Raw genomic sequence first — 18,492 nt, 5'->3', positions numbered from 1 at the left:
ATTTATTTGATTACCATTTTCTGCAACATCAGTCGCTCCTCCGGCTCCGGCCAAGCGCTCCCCACGGCAGCGCCCGGGGCTCCTCCGTCCGCTCGGCCCGGTCACCGCAGCGCCCGGAGTGACGGAGCCGCCGCAGCCCCGCCGCTGTCCCCTCTCGCGGCCGCTGTCCCCGCTCCCCCCTTGTCCCCGCACACCCCCTGTCCCCGCACACCCCCTGTCCCCCTCTTAGCTCTGTCCCCACGGCCCGGCCGCCGCCTGGATCCTCCTTAAGAGGCGGTGGCGGCGCGGGCCCCTCCCCGCCCGGAGCGCGGAGTCGCCCGCGGCGGGAGCGGGAGCGGAGCGGGACGCGCCCGGCGGAGCCCGGCAGCCGTAAGCGCGGGGTGGGAGCGGGGCTCACCGCGGCTGCAGGGGTCGCAGGGCGGGCAGGAGCGGTGCCGGGAACGGGGTCGGAGCGGAGCCGCCCCCGCGGCGGGACGGGACGGGGCTGGCGGAGCCCCCGCGGGGAGCAGTCCCTGCGCGGACAGCCCCGGCCGCGCCCGGCCCGCTCCGCTCTGCTCCGCGGAGGGGGCTCCGAGAGGCACGGGGGAGGCAGCGCGGGGGAGCGGGGTGGGAGCGGGACCGCGGGGTCTCTGCACGGGTCCGCAGCTCTGTCCCCGGCCGGGGCGGGGGTGCGTGCCCGGCCCCTGTCCCCGCCGCTGGCACGGGCACGGGCAGGCAGTGAAGCACTCGGCCGTGCGAGCTGTGGGGAAGTGCGGCAGGGTGGCTGCAGAGGGAACATTTCGCAAAATGCCTGCGAGAGCAGCTTTTCTCTTGGGTCTGATGTGGGAGAAATGCCTGTAAGAGTTGCTGCTCACGGCCTCGTGCCGGTTTCTGTTCACTTACATTGGTGTGGTCACGGACCAAGTCACGGAATGGTTTGGGTTGGAAAAGACCCAAAAGCCCATCCAGTGCCACCCAGTGCCCTGCGTAGAGACACCTTGCACTATCCCAGGCTGCTCCAACCCGGTTCCATGGGGTTCCCTGTGCCTTTTTGGGACTCCCGTACTCACAGGTGCGGGGTGATTTGTCCTGCCCAGCCCTGCTGCACCTGTGCAGCGCTGCTGCCCCAGCGGTGGGACCCGTTCTGTGCTCCCCCAGCAGCTCCGGGCTTTGCATGGGCTCTGTCCCCTTCCCTGGGGAGCTGGAGCTGCTGGGGCTGGCTGACCCCTCCCCAGAGCTTGACCTTGTGCCTTCATTTTGGGGAAAATCCCTTCGGCAGCCCGAACTGCTGAGTGTGGAATTTCCCATGTGGATGACGGGATGCAGACTCCGAGTTCCAGCTCCAGCCCCAAGGGAGGAGCAGTGGTGTGGGTAGGACCTGTAACTGCAGTGGATGTTCCTGGCAGAACTGTTCCTGGCAGAACAGATGCTGTTCTGCACCTCACTAGGGCGAGATGCACGTGAACCTGTTGATGCAGGGGATCAGCTGCTTTGTGGTTACCAAGAGTTGTTCAGCCTGCTGAGGATTCCAGACAGGAAGCATGAATCTAAAACTGATGTGCTTATTTTATTTTCTTCTCATTAGTGAGAGGTTTTTAATATATGGTGTAGAGATAAATGCTCTTCTAGCACTGTTGTCTCTCCAAATTTTCACGTTGGCCCTTGTCCACATTTCTGCACTCTTGTGTTCCCCTATGGCAGGGATCCATAACAAAAGAGAAATGCAAATATTGATTTATGCTTGAATCACATAAATTAATCTCTCCTGCATGGCCAGTCTGCACTGGAAAAACACCAGTTTGACTCTTGGCACCAAGTGCTGTTTAGGACTTGTTTTTCTTAAAAAAATTAGAAAAAAAGCCAAAAAAAAAGGAAAAAAAGTTCTCCAATGCTGGTGCATCACTAGGGTTGCATATTTAACTTGAATATGTTCCACTGAACATTGTTATCATGATTATAATTTTCACAGCACTTTGAATAGGTTACTTCTGCCAGTTGGCCTAAACCAGCTAGAATGGGAAGTATTTCTGGTTTTTCCCTAGTTTTTCCCTTCAGTTCGTGAATTTTCATCCTACAAAGGGGAAAAATCACGAGCATGGGGTAAGCATTGAGTATTTCCCTCAAAAGTATTCCTGCAAAGCCATTGAGCAAACTTCACTGACTTTGAATAACCTCAATTCTTCTGACAATGCCAAGGGCTGAACCCAGTGCAATCCAGAAATGACCTTCTGGGTGCACATTGCTGCAGGAGTAATGGGAATGGCTCTGTTGGGGTGTTTGAATTGATGTGCAATATCCAGGGATGTGGCAACCTTGGTGACTTCCATGTAGGTTGGAACAGAACAGCCTTGGCAGTAGAACTGGAGATTTGGGAACTGTGAATTCAAATCACATGAAGTTAATTGAATGGCTTGGGATAGAAAATACCAGGGAGAGCAACAAGTAGCCTCCAGAGAAGGAGGTGTCTCCCTTATACCCAGAAGTTCAAGTATATTAAAACTGACTACAAAATATGAAAAAATACTTTGTTGTCCATGGAAAATTTCTACCTCAAGAGGTAAAAGCTCAGAGTATGGTATGGCCTGTGGTGAATGTGGAGTTGAGAGAATACACTCCCATTTATTTTTTACCTGACACATAACACTGCTGTGGAGCAGTCTCCTTATCCTTCAGGGCACATATCCTCTGCATCTGAGGAAGGGGAGTGGCCTCGAGGGAGCAAAACTGAATTCTTAACTAATTGTTTAGTTCACACTGATGGGCAGGTAGGTGTCAAAAATATTGGTGCCTTACAGTCTGGACATGATTTAAACTATAAAAGCAGGTCCTTCCCTACAGCTCTGGTTCAGCTAAGGATTCAGCTTCCAGTTAAAGCCTGGGGGCCACTCATGGGACACACTTTTAAACTGAGTTTGCCTCTGGTCTGGTTTTATTTCATTTGTCTCTTTCCAAACAGAAGCTCCACATAATTTGTGGAAGAATTTGTCTTTGATTTGATGGGCAGGGGCAGCAGGATCTTGCTGTGAGGTGATGAACTCTTGTCTGGGTTTGCTGTGGCACTGATATAACTGTGTCTTTTTCTCAGTAGTCTGAAAAACAAATCCCAGAACCTGCCTTGGTAATGGAAATGACCTCATCACTGCCCTAGGTTATAATAACGTGATGTAGTAACAGAATACTTTCAAAAGAATTCTTCCTTTTTAAAAAATAAGAAAAAAAGCAGCCCCTCATCACCTTGGTATTCAGACTTTCCTGAGGATTTTCATTTACTGTTTACCTCAGAGAGATGACCCAAATTTCCTGACTGTACCAGTTTCCAGTAGCCTGTGTGTCAACGTCTGGAGCAGAGTTACTCAGCTCATGAGGCAGGGATGGGAGGTGGGCTCTAGGACAGGGGAAAGTGGTCCCCAAAGCAGGACCAAACTAAGCACCAAAAGCTTCCATTTTTTTTTAATAGATTATGGGGAAAACAAAAGGATCTGGTGAACATTTAAACTTTGATTTTTTAAAGTGAAAAATATTGTGGTGATACTGCAAGTGAGAATTCATGGACTTTTTTTAGAAATATCAATTAGTCTTCCAGTTTGAACACATTGTGGAGGTGTCCAAGGCCAGGTTGGATGGGCTTGGAGCAGCCTGGGCTGGTGCAAGGTGTCCCTGGTCACAGCAGGGGTGGAACTGGATGGGCTTTGAGGTCCCTTCCAACCCAAATCACTCTGGGATTCTGTGGTACTACATAGAATGACACAGTTTCTGTAAAAAATAAGCCAACAGTGTTGATGAGGGGAAAATACCACCCATGAATTGACAGATGTACAGATTTGACTCATTTTCTCATGGGTTCATTTTGGGCTGCCAGCTGTGGTGCTTCCTCACCTGTGCTGGTCCTGTCTCAGCTGGCAGCAGTGCCAGGGGACACAGACACTGCAGCTTTTCTCCCAGGTGTTTTCCTTTCCCAGAGAGTGGGCTGTGGGGATGACACTTCCATCTCAGCCTATGCTTCTGCTGCATACTGGTAATTCCAGGACTCTCAGCACATGTAGGGGAGGATGTTTTTGGGATCTGGACTGACAAACAGCCAGAGTGGGAGTCAGCGTGGGAGTGTCCCAGACTCTCTAAGTGATCCCTGGAGGAAAAGCAGGTGCTTCCATGATAAAATCCATGTGATTCCAAACAGATATCCCTCAGAGCACAGAGTGATGCTCTGGGAGTTCCCTTTGCTCTGTGCAAGGGGGGGCACAGTCTCTGGGGCTGGTGTTGGAGCTGGCTGAGAGGTGCCTGTGGTGTCTCTGAGTGCTGGCCTGCTGTCCAGGCTGCTCAGCTCTGCTGGCAAGCCCTCTTCAATTGTGATGTTTAATCTCCTTCCAGATGAGTGGTAGCACTGGTGGCTTGGAGAGAAAGATACAGAGATGCTTTTTCTCCTGATAACAGCATTACTTCAGCTTAGAATGCTGAAAGTATTTAAAAATACAGCTAAGCCTCCAAACAAAAATTGTTATCTTTCCAGCTTCCCTAAATATGCAACTTTAGGAAGGAGACACAAAACAAATGGTCAAAAGCTTCCACATACACAAGTTCTGAACTATTTGAGATGTATCAGTTGCATCTGTGTTTTTTTGTGGTTATCTGATAGTAAAGCTGTTGAACTGACTCATTTTTGATATTCATCTGGTATTTTCCTTAGAATGATTTCAGCATAAATCAGTAAGGCTCTAATTTCTTTTCCTATTAGTATTATCAGTGCTCATATCCTTTGCCAAGCTGGGTAGGAATGTGCACTTCTATAATAAATGATCCATTTCTATTTACTGGGATTATAAAGGTCCTTATTTATGCACACACTGAGATCTTATAATAAGATCTGTACAAATGTGTATTTCTTCCAGTAAGGGGCAGTCCCAGCCTCCAGTAAGGGGCAGTCCCAGCCCCCAAGGGATTGCATTTTATTAAACATGCATGAAGGACAGGACTGATAAGTGGAATGTTGGGATAGGTGGAGTAAGAATTGGATGCACATGTCCAGGCTGTCTCATCCCATCTGCTCCATGGCCTTGGCCAGACCATGAAATAGAAAGATTTAGCCTTACATGTTCTTTGTGACGTTACTTCTGATTTGGTGGTGCTTCCCTGCCCCTCTACCATGTTTGTTTCTCAAGGGTAGAGATTATAAATAGGATTTAATAACTAAAACTGTGTTTCTCATGCATTTAACTTACTGCACTGTCAAGTGGATGTTAAAAACAAATTCCTTCAAGCAGAAGTTTCATTCTGTGCCATCTTAGGGGAAAGCAAACAGCACCCGTGGGTGATTGCACTGATCAGGGAGCAGCTCTGGCTGTGGCATGCACCAGCACTTTGCATGCTCCATCCCAAAAACTGTGCCTTTGGACCTCACATGCAAAACTGGAGCTCTATGCAAAGCCAGCAGCTGCTGCCTGGTCTGGCAGTACTGGGAGGAGCAACATAAAACTGCATTTTGGGGAGAAGGTGGTTGTGGAATGTGAGTAAATGGAAATGTTATGGTTGATCCTGTTGTGTTCTGGATTTTCAAAACTAGCCTATAATGGAGAATTTTGAAAGACTTTTGAGGCACATCTGTTCTTTAATTTAATCAATCTGGGTGTGTGTTGAAGTGAACATTGCAATAGTGGCCATCTCTTGTCCTAGACAATTTCTATAAAATACAGAACTAACTATTCACGTGGTGCTGTTCTGTTTGAATCCTTTTCCTCCTAAATCCAAGCAGAATGGATAACGAGTTTCCAACCACAGCACTGAGTGTAACACCCCTTTATCTGCTGATAAAGGCAGGACTCTGTAATTTTCACAAACCTGGTGGTTTTGGACTGTTGTATTGTGAAGAAAAAGTAGTTTTCCCTGTGTAACCAAAGCCCTACAGCTGTGACTTAAGGACAGTGCTGGTGAAAAACTTAACAAAAATGGGAGCAGAGCTTGTACAGCATCCGAGAGGAGGGTGCTGGGAAGCAGGTCCTGGCTTTCCCTAAATCCAGAGTGTTGTTATGGGTGTGTGTTTGTTTCAGTGATGATACTCTCAGAGTCCCTGCTTTTCCCAGGCACTGTGAGGTTCCCTTAGGGAGCTGCTGTGAAGCCTGTCCTGATGGTAACGAGAACCAGCTCTTTGCTAATGGCAAAGCCTGCCAACATCTTGGATTTCTCTGGCATTTTCCACTTGGAATAGCACATGTCCACACAGGCTTTCTTCGTGAGTGATTGCATTCAGCTGGGACATGCTTCCGAGTGTTATTTTGCTTTTTATACTTAAATTCCTTTTTCCAAGAATCCCAAATTCATTGGCTCAGTGCTATTCAATGAGCTCTTCAACTCCCCTGTGGCCTGGAGAACACACGTAAAATTTTTATAAGGGTGTTTTTGAAGTAGAGAAAATTATATTGGATATTAGGAAGAAATCCTTCCCTGTGAGGGTGGGCAGGCCCTGGCACAGGGTGCCCAGAGCAGCTGTGGCTGCCCCTGGATCCTTGGAAGTGTCCAAGGCCAGGCTGGATGGAACTTGGAGCAACCTGGGACAGTGGAAGGTGTCCCTGCCCATGGCACAGGGTGGCACTGGATGGGCTTTAAGGTCACTTCAAACCTTCTGTGGTTCTGTGAAATTAAATAGCTTCTTCCAAGGCATTAAGTCAAATCTGAATGAAAATCCCTATCTGAAAGGAATGGTGTGGGCAGGGCAAGGTCTTTCTCCCCGAGCTGAGGGGCCTTTCCTGGCCACTTAGTGTCTGTTTTCATTTAAGTGCTGGTTTTGGGGTTAATTTCACCCCCAAAGAGTTTTATTTAAACTGATGTAGTTCTCTTCTGACAACTTTGTGCTTTGACAAATGGACATTTTATTTAGAGAAAGTTTCTTGAAAAGTGGTTAAACACCTGCCCTCTGAACTCTCTGCCCTGTAACGTGTCAGTCATTTCCCTTTCACCACAGAGCCAACACATCCATGGGTGTTTCATATGCTGAGAGAGAGTTTGAGTTGGCAAGGGAGGGAGTAAGCCCTCGGTGTCTTAAGAAATAGTTAAATTAGAAGCTTAGGTAGTTTGGTAAGAGAGTAGTCATAGTTCATTTAAGTTTCCTAAACTAATCCCCTGTGCCTCAGAGAGGAGCATGAAAGTCCCCCTTGTGTCCCAGATTTTGCAAAGCTCTTTTAACAAGGGGATATGTAAATTTGGGGTTTCTTCCTCCTTTGATTGCTGTCCTTTTACTTTTGAAGTCATTGTGGCTCCTTAGTGATTGAGAGTTATTGTATCACACTCCTGAAATCCACGTTTAAGTTGCTGTGTTTTTATGGGTTTTGTTACTTCTGTGGGTTTTTTCTGTTTTGTGTAACCACTGATGAAATTAACCTCCTGGTACTGCTGGAATCACATTACAGTAAAGAGAATTTTTTTGTGTGTGTGTATTATAGAGAAAATTTTCCAAGAATTGTATAAAGGTATTCTTTTCAGTCTTGATCCATCTCCAAAGCCTTAGTTGGGAATTTGTTTGTAGTGGCTTCAGTCCTTCATCCTCTCAGGGCTTGGCTGTGTGTGTGTGTGGATAAGAGTTAGATAGTTATCTAAAAATGAAGTGGCACCTGACTCAAAGCTTTCCTTCTAAATCAGCAGGGGTGGCACTGTACTCGTGCCACAGCTCGGTGTTCTCCCTGTTGGCACTCTGAATCCATCTGGAATGGTGGGGCAGGAAACTGAAGCCCTTGGAACAAAGCAGGAGCTGGGTCTGGTTGGCAGGGCAGGGCTGGCAGAGCTGCCCAGGGACCAGAGAACTTGGGGAAGTTGTGAGCCCACGGCACAGGAAGAGGAAGGAGCTGGGCAGGGGCAGGAGGTGCCGCTCCCAGTGTGGTCTCCGGGCAGGAAGGTGCCACTGCTTGCCCTCTCCAGCAGGACAGGAGGGTGGAGGAGAGCCCAGCCAAGCCTGGTGCAGAAAATCAAACCCCTGGGCAAACACTTTGCCAAGGTGAGGTTGCCTTCAAACACAAGCTTGCAGCTCAGGAGCTGCTTGCTCCTGAGAGTTGGGGCTGCCCCATCCCTGGAGATACCCAAGACCAGCATGGATGGAGCTTTGAGCAACCAGGAGTAGTGAGTGGCATCCCTGTGGGTGGAATGAGATGGTCTTTAAGGCCCATTCCAACCCAGACCAGTCTGGGATTCTGTCTAACAGCTCAGATCCAGGGCTGAAGGTCTGCTTGGCCAGAGGCTTGGCTGTGTGGAGCCAGGTGGAGCTTGCTCCAGATCTGGCTTTGCTCAGCAGCCAAGGGTTGGATACAAGACAAAGATCACTATTATGGAAGTACTTAATTTCTCCTCTCAAAAATGTAATATATGTGTTGGGCATGTCTATGTTTGTCTTTGTGTCTGTGTGTAAAACATATATTTGTGTTACTTACTCAGACTCCAGCTTGTCAATAGCCATGAAATATTTCCATATAAATTTTACTCTCAGCATTTAAAGAGGTTGAAAAATGTCAGCGTCAGAAGTTTGTTCATCACTACTTTTACTAGAAAGTCCAGACAGATTTCCTTGAGTCACTCCAATTTTGTCATGCTTTAAGTGCTGTGACCATAGAGACCAAAGGAAGTGCTGCACAATTGTCCCTTTGGCTGCAGATGGTGACCAGAGCTCGTGTTTGGAGTGAGGAGCCCAAAACCAGAAAGTTGAGTCACGTTGTGCAGACATGACGAGTGGGAGATGACAAAACAAACCTTGTGAGTGCAGCCCTTCCTCCAGCCTGGCAGTGCCAGCAGCCTGGCTGGGGCTACAGTCTGTGCCAAAATGCCAGGAAATCCCCAAAACTGATACCAACTGAACTGAAAAAGAATGAAAAAGATATTGAAAGGAAATATTGACCTTACGGTCAGCTAAATTTGTTTTACATGCTCTACTGGCCAGAAGCTAGCTTTTAAATTTTACCAGCTTGTTCCATTTTTAGCTGTTTTTTGGGGGTTTTGTGTGAAACCACTGCATAACTGCAGTGAAGGACTGTCAGCTGCCTCAGTTGAAGCCTGAGTGCATCAGGCACCATTGCATATTGGATTCTCCCACAAAACCCCATAAATACTTAAATAAAAGCTTATTCTAATGTTTTCCCTTTCTGTTTTTAAACCATTCCTGCTTTACAGCAGGGAAGCAAAAGAAGGGGAATGAAGGCGTGGATATGCAAGAACCAAACCCTCATGATTTTAATAGAATCTTTAAAAGGCATTGGCTCAGAAATATTTAGAAGTTGGCTGAGCTCGGTGTTGTCCCCAAGGAACAGGGATGGGTTTGGAATGAGATTTTTGGAGGCTGATTCTAGAGCTTTAAATCATGCAGCAGCAGTTCTTGCCATGGTATCAGTGAGGCTTCTGGAAGGGGGATCCTGAGGTTTTGGCAGGCAGCAGCTCTTGACCACAGTGCATCAGAGCAAGTGGAAAGTTTTGCCAATGCTCCAGGTAAGAAAGAAAGGCAGGGAGGTTTTTTCCCTTCCTTTCCCCCCTTCACATGAGGAATATCGTCAACAAAAAGCTTTAAAGGAATATCGTCAAAAAAAAAAAGCTCTGCCCAGTCAGGTGTTGCAGTTGAGATGTCTATCTTTAGTTTTAAGAGTTCTTGCATAAGTGTTTGCATTCCTGGCAAGACTTTGGAAGCTGCCACTGAGTTTTTCCATTTCAGAGAGCCTGGTTCTGGGTGCTTGGGGCACCCAATATCTTGAAATTCAAAAGTGAGCCTTAAGCTGGGCTTCCAAAAGTGAAAATACCCTTAAAAAATAACTGTCAAACATTCCTGGAAGTGTCCAAGGTCGGGCTGGACAGGGCTTGGAATAACCTGGGATAGTGGGAGGTGTCCCTGCCTGTGGCAATGGGTGGCACTGGATGGACTTTAAGGTTCCTTCCAACCCACATCATTCCAGGTTGATATGATGGAAAGTTTATTTGTGGAAAAACTAGGTCCCAAATTCCTACTTTATAGAAATGTTGGGCATTTTCCCACCTGCTTTTCCTAATTGCACTGTGCTCATAGTAAATTACCTTGCAGGGGTGGGTTTGAGTAGTGCATTCTGATTGGTTTAGGTCTATGTCCTAATAATTGTTTTTCATGGAATTTCTGTCAGATTTTTCATGTTCCTCTTTGTTTCTTGGCTTTCTTGCTGGAAAACAAGTGAGCTGCTTCCCACATAAGCCTGACCCACGCAGTGGGGATTACTGGTCAGCTGCCTGAGGTTTTTTGACCAGTTTTGAGACTCTGCCTTGTGGCTTTGATTTCTGTAGCAAAGGATAGTGGTTGTTGCCATTTTTAAAGAGTATTCTTGGTATCTCTCAGCTGAGTTTGTTGTTCTTTCTCAAGGCTGGTTTTTTATTTCCAGTGCAATTTCAGTTGAAGTAAAATACGATGTTGAAGAAGAGTTATTTAAAGGTATTAACTCAAGGAGCTCTTTCATTCCTTGAATAAATGAACTCCTTACTTGGAATTTACTCAGTTCACTTGGACATCCTTCTGTGAGTTTGCCATACAGCGAGTTCACCTATGAGGACATGGGTTTTTCTCATAACCTCAAGGCTCTTGCAGCGAGTGGTTCTTGTTAAGTCCCCTTTGCGCAAGCAGGATAATTGTAATATAAACCATGGTGCCCTGAATCAGTTGCCTCTTCCTCAGACTTGTAGATGCTGTCTATGGGGAAACTACAGCACTTGGCTTGGCTTTCAGTCCAGGGAACTTCCACGGCCAACGTGACACAGGTGTGGGGATTCAGGCAGAGATGCTTCCAGCCTCTTGACTATTCCTGTTGGGGAGGCCATTCCTTGCAGGTTATAAGACAAGGAGGATGTTTTGAATCCAGCCTAATTCAAGTTTATTAAAGGACCATGTCTGATGCCCTTGACTCACCAAGCCTTGCATCGTGTATCATGGAGCGTATCTGTGGCCTGGTAATTTTGCAATTTCTGTTTTCCTCACTTTTGGCCTCTAAAGTAGCCTTCAGCACTAGAAAAGAAGAAACTTTACACTGGTGGTCATTGTTGGGACTTTTCCAGAGTTTCAGCCCTGCTAGAGTGTTTACAGCCCTCCCTCCACTGTTGCTGTGTCACCTATACTTTCAGTAATTGCTTACAGGCCGACAAGTCATCTTTAAAAAAAGATTCACTATCTTTTCATCTATTACGTCCCCTACAGCAGGAAGTCAGATCTTAAAATCTCCTGTCTAGCTCTGCTGTGTCAACTTCCTTGACAAGCTTCACCTCACAGTGTCCTCCAAAAATGTGGCACAAAGGTTGAACTTTTTGCCCTTCTGCTCAGAATCCTTCCTCCCACCCATACTTCCTTAGCATGGGGAAAGCAGTCACAGAACTACAGAATCACTGGGGTTGGGAAAGGCCTGTGACTGATCCCCACCTTGTCACCAGCCCAGAGGACTTCCTTGGACACCTCCAGGGATGGGGACTCCACTATGGGGAGTCCATTCCAATGTCTCACAACCTTTTCCATGAAGAAGTTCCTCCTGACGTCCAACCTCACAGCCTGAGGCCGTTCCCTCTCCTCCTGTCCCTGTTCCTGGGAGCAGAGCCCGACCCCCCCGGCTGTCCCCTCCTGTCAGGAGCTGTGCAGAGCCACAAGGGCCCCCTGAGCCTCCTTTGCTCCAGGCTGAGCCCCTTTCCCAGCTCCCTCAGCCCCTCCTGGTGCTCCAGACCCTTCCCCAGCCCCGTTCCCTTCCCTGGACACGCTCCAGCCCCTCAAGGTCTCTCTGGCCATGAGGGCCAGAACTGGACACAGCACTCGAGGTCCCTCAGCAGTGCCAGCACAGGGCACAGCCACTGCCCTGGGCCTGTGCCCACACCAGGGCTGGCACAGCCCAGGGGCCATTGGCCCTTGGTCCATCTGGGCACACCTGGGCTCATTTTAATTTCTGTCCCCAACACCCCCAGGGCCTCTTCCAGCTTCCCAGCCACTCTTCTCCTCAGCTGGAGCTGCAGGGGGTTGGGGTGACCCAAGGCCAGGACCCAGCACTTGTCCTTGTTGACCCTCATCCCTTTGGCCTTGGCCCATTGGTCTACTTGGCACGTCAGGAGAGCATCTACTTTTCCATTTGTGGTGGAAGTGGAGTGATGGGAGCTCTACATGGAGCAGAGGTAATCCTTCCTCCTTGTGTGGGAAGCCCTAAATTAAGAAATAATATTACAGTGATTTTCCAGGATGCTAGACAAAGTCATGTAGAAACAGAGTATTTGTTATTTCTGTTATACAATCACAGGATCAATCTAACCAAATAAAATGCTGTAATCTGATTTGATAGAAATGGAGGGTGACATTCATACAAAAAGTCTGAGTCATTACTTAGCTTATTCCCCTTACTCTTCTCCTGATAGATTGAAAGTTAATGACTTTGCTGGTGAGTCACACTTATTATATTTAAAGTTGTTCCTGTCTTTGAGTTTTTAAGAAGAGTTGGACAGCTTGATATAAACAACCTCCCTCTAATGATTTTTCTTACACTTGTGAAGACGTATTCTGGCAATGATATTTATATTATGCTGTGTTTACTCATTTTCAGGGCTTTTCCACTTGGTGAGACTAACTCCAGAGTAAGCTTGTGCTCAGCATGGGAAAAATCTCATTATTCTTATCTTTTGACATATCCTGTACAAATGAATTATCTGTAGGAATGTACTGAGAATGAAAATGTTCCAGTAATAATCTCTGTGTATGTGTGTGTGTGTAGCTTCTTTTTGTAACTGTGTTAAAGTTGGTCTTCCAAGAGAATAATCCCTTCTCCATTTCAGTCTGTCACCTCAAGTGAGTATGAGCTGAGATCACAGAAGACTATTGACTCAAGGAGTGATCCAGCTATCCACTGATAGCTTGGTACTGATGTTGTCTGAAAATGTGCCTAGCAATGAAACACCCTTGTCCTGGCAGAGGTAGAGTGCACTTTTGGGTGAAAGTGAGATTTAGGCACTTAGGGAAAGGCTGCCTGTCCATGACAAGGCTGGGATTTATGGCACTGGGAGAAAGGGAAAGGCTGCCTCTCCATGACAGGGCCAGGCTAAACTGTGGCCTGCTTGCTGTGTAATTTGTAAACTTGGACATTGACCAATGAAACAGTGAGAATCAGAGGGTCATGGAATGATTTGGGTTAGAGGGGACCTTAATGCCCATCCAGTGCCACCCCCTGCCATGGGCAGGGATACTTTCCCAGGTACCTCCACGCCCTGTCCAGCCTGGCCTTGGACACTTCGAGGGATCCAGGGGCAGCCACAGTTTTGTGGGCACCCTGTGCCAGGGCCTGCCCACCCTTAGAGGGAAGAATATCTTCTGTATGTCGAATCTAAATTTCCCCTCAGTCCTTTTGAAGCCATTCTCCCTTGTTGTGTCACAATTCCTGATGCAGAGGTCCCCTCTGGCTTCCTTGTAGGCCCCTTCACATCCTGAAAGGCTACTGGAAGGTCTCCATACAACCCTCTGTTCTCCAGTTAACTTAATCTCTTCTTTGATTACCTATAATATACAGTTAAGCAGTTAATGTTGGTGGTGCTGCCTTGAGGTGCTCTTCCTTTAGGAAGGAATGCTGTCAGCCCCAGGAACAGCGCAGTCACAGTGTGTGTGACACCTGGTGTGACACCACCAGGTATTGGGAAAACAAAACAACCTGTGTTGGTAATGTCACAGTGTCCTTGAAGATGTGTTCAGAGGCACTGCTTCCCCTGCATCTGCCAAGGGTGGGGCTCACCAACTCCAGCTCAAGTGCAGGACTTTGTGTGTGCTTGTGATACAGCCCTGAATTTGTTACGGTCAGCTTGGGGAGGAGGAGGCTGAGGGCAGAGCTCACCGGGGGCTGCAGCTCCTCCGATCTCTGCTCCCTGTGAATAGGGACAGGACCCTGGGAAGGGCTGGAGCTGGGCCAGAGGAAGGTTTTCCTGGATATCAGGAAAGGCTCTTCCCCCAGAGGGTGCTGGGCACTGCCCAGACTCCCCAGGGAATGGGCACAGCCCCTCCAGAGCTCCAGGAGAGTTTGGATAATGCTCCCAGGGATTGCTGAGATGTCTGTGCAGGGCCAGGAATCAGACTTGATGATCCTTGGGGGTTCCTTCCCACTCAGGACATTCTGTGATTCCGTGAAGTTTTTCCCCATTAGGCTGTGTGGGATGGACAGCATGTAGGGGAAAGTGTTAAGCAAGATAATTTTGGGATTACAGCTCTATTTGCTGCAGATGTTTGCAGTAAACATTCTTCAAGACTTTCTTCATGGCTCTTGATGAGGATCAGGATTTCCTGGTTGTTCTGTATTTGGCTCCTCTGCCACACTGAGATTTCTAGATCTAGAAATCTCTTAATTTGCTTAACCCAAACTCCATGGGTAATACAGTGCGAGCTTCCAGAGGGTGTGGTGTAATTACCTGATCTGAATTAAATCAACTGTAAGGGATTAAGTATTCAAGTCACTTAAAGATCTGCTTTCTCTTGACATGGGCTCTGGGAAGAGCATGGATAGCTGTCCCTCTGCCAGCCCTGGGCACCTGAAATGGCACTGATGCCTGTGCTCGGGTACCTGCCTGCGTTTGTCACATCCTGAGGGACTGTGATTAACACAGCCAGCCAGGAGCTGCCATTTGGAGTACCATGGCGTGGGCAGGGCTGGATGTGCAGCGCTGCTGCTCGGAGCCCTGTGGGACCCCGCAATCCCAGGCTTTGTGTACGAGGTCTCCTTGCTGCCTAGCCCTGCTGAGAGCCCTGCCCGTGGCCCTGCGCGGGTGTTGGGATGCAGTTGTTGATGACGTGGTTGTGTTTTTGTCCATCTGCAGGATCCTTGCCTCATCCATGGAGGGCAGATGGCGCCTGGGGACTCTGCTGGCCCTGTAGCCAGAGAAGCTGTTTTGTTGTCTGCAGCGTCACCAACGCGCTTCCTGCAGATGTCGAAACAAATGAGGCGGGGGGTTGTAGGGGGAGAGAGCATGATCTCATGTCTGAACCAGTTGAGGGATCATCTGGGGAACTGGAACTCTGCCTTTAGGATGCAGCACGTTAACTCGAACCAGGCTTTTTGTCCTGGGTCTAACCTGTTCTCTTATTTCCTCAGGCAGAGCAGTATCCTTGGCTTGGTTTTGTGTATCCTCTTAAAGTGAGTGTGGTAGTTGGCTGTGCACTTAGGGGAAATGAGTATTTTCTGGTTTTACAAATTTCCTCTCCGTTATGGTGATTGGGTAGCTCCTGCTGTTCCCTTTCCTGGATTGCCTTCCAAGATGTCAGCAGTTCCTCCAGAAATGATATAGCTGGGCATGTTTACCATGATTCTCCAATGCTGAAGTCTTTCTTATTCCCACTTCCTCAGATAAAAATGAATAAATAAACCCAGGGTGATTCCTAGCCTCAAACTATCGTTAGGGCTGAGAGGAAAGGGTGGTCAGGCATGACCAGAGAAGTGATGGAATTGCTGTCTCTGGAAGCATTCAGAAAATGTGTGAGATACGGTGTTTTGGGACATGATTTAGTGATGGACCTGGCAGTGCTGGATTAATGGTTGGACTTGATGATCTTGGAGGGTTTATCCAGCCTTAATGATTCAGTGATTGAAGAAAGGACATTGTAATGTTCTAGTGATCATAACAAAATTAAATTTTTATTGTTATGTCTTCATGTAGTTGCTCAAGAGCAAAGGTTTGGGAGTGATATATACAATTGCTTAGGGCTTATCCTGCTGTTTCAGAATTGAGCATTAGGAATCATTGCCTTGAGACCAAACCCCAAATGGTACTTCACTTCTTTTCACTTTGAAATTTCTGCTGATTGTTCAGGTCTGACGATGGTCCAGCTGGATGTGAGAACTGATCCTGTCCAGCAGTTCCCTGGGTTTTTTAAAGATGCAGACAAGAGTAACCTCGGGTACTTGGATGGTTAAAAACAGTTCTGACTTTGAAGGCCTCTGGTGGCCCCTGATCTTCACTGAGTGCTCAGAAAGCAGTGGCCTGTGGAGAGCCTGTGGGAGAGCCATGAAGTCCTGATTTGCAGTTTGCCCCTCTAAGCCTCTGGAACATCTGCAGTCAGTGGAAGGTGGCCAGGAGGTTACATACAGCTCCAGCTGGAGTTCCCTTCCTGGATTTACAGAGGGCAGTATTGCTGCTCCTGCAGAGCTCACAGTCATAACTAGCACTGAAATGTGTGGAAGCATAAATACTACAATATAGTTACAGAATAGATATAATTCCTCTCTTCTTTTATTTATCTGCAGAGCTGCTAGAAACCCTGGCATGACTGGAATTTAACGTACTGGATTCCTGCTCTTACCCTGAAGTAGAGGAAATAAGCACAAGAAATTTCTCCAGCTCAGGCAGGTAAATACCTATATCTGCACAGCTTATGGGGAATTAAGTTCTTGGTAAACAAATTAATTGTGGAAATCTTCCTAAAGAGTAGGAACTGCTTTGCTCTGTAAACTATAGTTCAGAAGGAACAGATTAATTTTAATTATATCTTCTTCTTTTATTTATTAGTTAAAGGACCTTTCATACTGAACTCTGCTCTGAGAAAAGAGGAAGCCTCTCCTGTGTGGGATTGAAATAGATACTTAGCAGTTGCCTTGGATAAACTAAGGCAAAAATGTCTGTCATAGATCCTTATCAACACATTGTGGTAAGTAGCACTGAATCTTATATATTTACATATATATATATATATATACACACACACACACACCATCTTCTCTGATCTATAAACTGTCTTGTATAATGACTTACCTGCTGGAAGTTACTCTAAATAAGCACATAACATTACAGTTGTTACTATTTCCTTGAAGAAATGGTGTGTCTAGTTTTCTTCTTTACAGTGCAGGTTTCTTTTTGGGGGGGGAGGAGGAGGAGGTTGTACTCTTTCCCTTTTCATTAGTATGAGTGGAGAGATAAGTTGACATTTTGGGATATTTGGATCTTAAACTGCTGTATGTCACTAATGTTGGTTCAAAGAGAATCCTCACAATATATTGTGCAAACTCTAAGTGAGATGATCTGTGCCACTCAGCAGCACACTGTGCCCCTGCTCCCTTCCTCCTGCTTTATTCCATTTGTCCTGCTGCATCCTTGTCCCTGCTGTCACACCCTTGGGATGGCAGTGAGCCAATGGATCCTGCTGAATGAGCAAAAACCCTGTTCAATACAAAAATAGACAAAAATTTCTTAGGGAGAAATCCCTGCACAGGGTGCTCAGAGAAGCTGTGGCTGCCCCTGGATCCCTGGAAGTGTCCCAAGCCTGGTGGACAGGGCTTGGAACAACCTGGGTTAGTGGAAGGTGTCTCTGCCCTTCCCCTGGATGGGCTTTAGGGTCCCTCCCAAGCTAAACCACTCTGGGATTCCATGGAAGGGTTAGAAATTCCATTCTGTGCTGTTGCAGCTGGCCCAAGGTGAGCTCAGCCCGTGGATGTGTAGAAGTAGGAGCAAGGGAAGGAGGAAGGAAATGGGAGCAGAACTGCCCTCAGTGGCTCAGCAGCCTCTGAACACAGCTGTGCTGGAAGTGAGTTTCCAAAGCAAACACTGGGATGGCAATTCCTGCTCAAGCCAAAATCCAGAGCCACACCGGGGGTGTTCCTATCAGGGGCTTCTCGTAACAGCACGGAGCTGATAGCACCAGTGAGGTGTCCCCAGAGATAGCTGCCACACACTTGTCACAGTGTTTTACTTTTACATGGCTAAAAATACTCCCTGTGCTTCCTACAAGTGATCTCTTATCAGCCCTGTGGTTTGTGCCCCATGCACTCACATCCTCCACAGCAGTGTGCAGCCAGCAGATGTCAAACTGGCTTTTACTCCCTGCCCAGTCCTGGGAGCTGCTGGGAGGGAGGACAAACCTCAGGGTGATGTCTGTGTTAAAACAAAACTGGCTTAATTCCTCCCAGCATCAGTGCCCTCTCCTGGATGGATTGCTTGGAATGATCTGTATCTTTATGGGAGAGGTTTCTGAGGCACTCGGTTATGTATTTTAATAAATCACTTACATAAAAGGACTTTTTGATACCAGTAATCAAAAAAAAAAAAATGGAGCTGTCCTACATATGTAACATAATAAATAAAAATGTGTGTAGTAAATGTAGTTACAGCTCCCTGGGAATGCTGAACTGTTGCTAATTCCAGAATCAACAGTGTTTGTGCAAGAGCTGATCCTTTAATTGCTTGGAAAGTGAATTGAAATCTTTGAAGTTTTTTAATTCTGAATAATAAAACTAAATCCCGTGGAAAGTTTTATTGCAATTTTGATCAGTCATGGGCAGCAGGCTCACATTAATGCAAAAATACTGGATTTAAATGATATTTGGCATTAAATTACTCAAAACGATTCTGCATTTTCCAGAAGTCCTTGTGCTGGCTGTTGTGTGTTTTCTGAGCTTTTTTTTTTCTCTCATTTTATGAAAGACTCTGAGGTATAAATTAAGATGTTCAGAAAGCTGCTGCAGGTGCAGACAGAACTGACTATTCCAAAAATGCAAAGAATTAAAGTGTGTAATACCTCTTCATTTACTTTGATATGGGGGATAAATA

The 18,492-nt window shown here is 47.0% G+C and overlaps 1 protein-coding gene across 1 annotated transcript in view; it reads left to right on the top strand.

The window, feature by feature from the left end:
* The first annotated feature begins 233 nt into the window (after positions 1–233).
* Positions 234–18,492, top strand: part of PLA2G4A (phospholipase A2 group IVA) — a 68,442-nt gene continuing 50,183 nt past the window's right edge. The window contains exons 1-3 of the mRNA XM_071435939.1: positions 234–369; positions 16,197–16,299; positions 16,459–16,597. Coding sequence (XP_071292040.1) covers positions 16,565–16,597 — 33 coding nt within the window. The 5' untranslated portion in view covers positions 234–369; positions 16,197–16,299; positions 16,459–16,564. The remainder of the gene's footprint in view (positions 370–16,196; positions 16,300–16,458; positions 16,598–18,492) is intronic.

Source organism: Agelaius tricolor, unplaced genomic scaffold, assembly GCF_023055355.1.
Source record: "Agelaius tricolor isolate 1412-34295 unplaced genomic scaffold, bAgeTri1.0.p SCAF_11, whole genome shotgun sequence".
Lineage (NCBI taxonomy): Eukaryota > Metazoa > Chordata > Aves > Passeriformes > Icteridae > Agelaius > Agelaius tricolor.
Note: the sequence above shows the minus strand (reverse complement) of the source record. Positions and strands in the feature narration are given on the sequence as shown.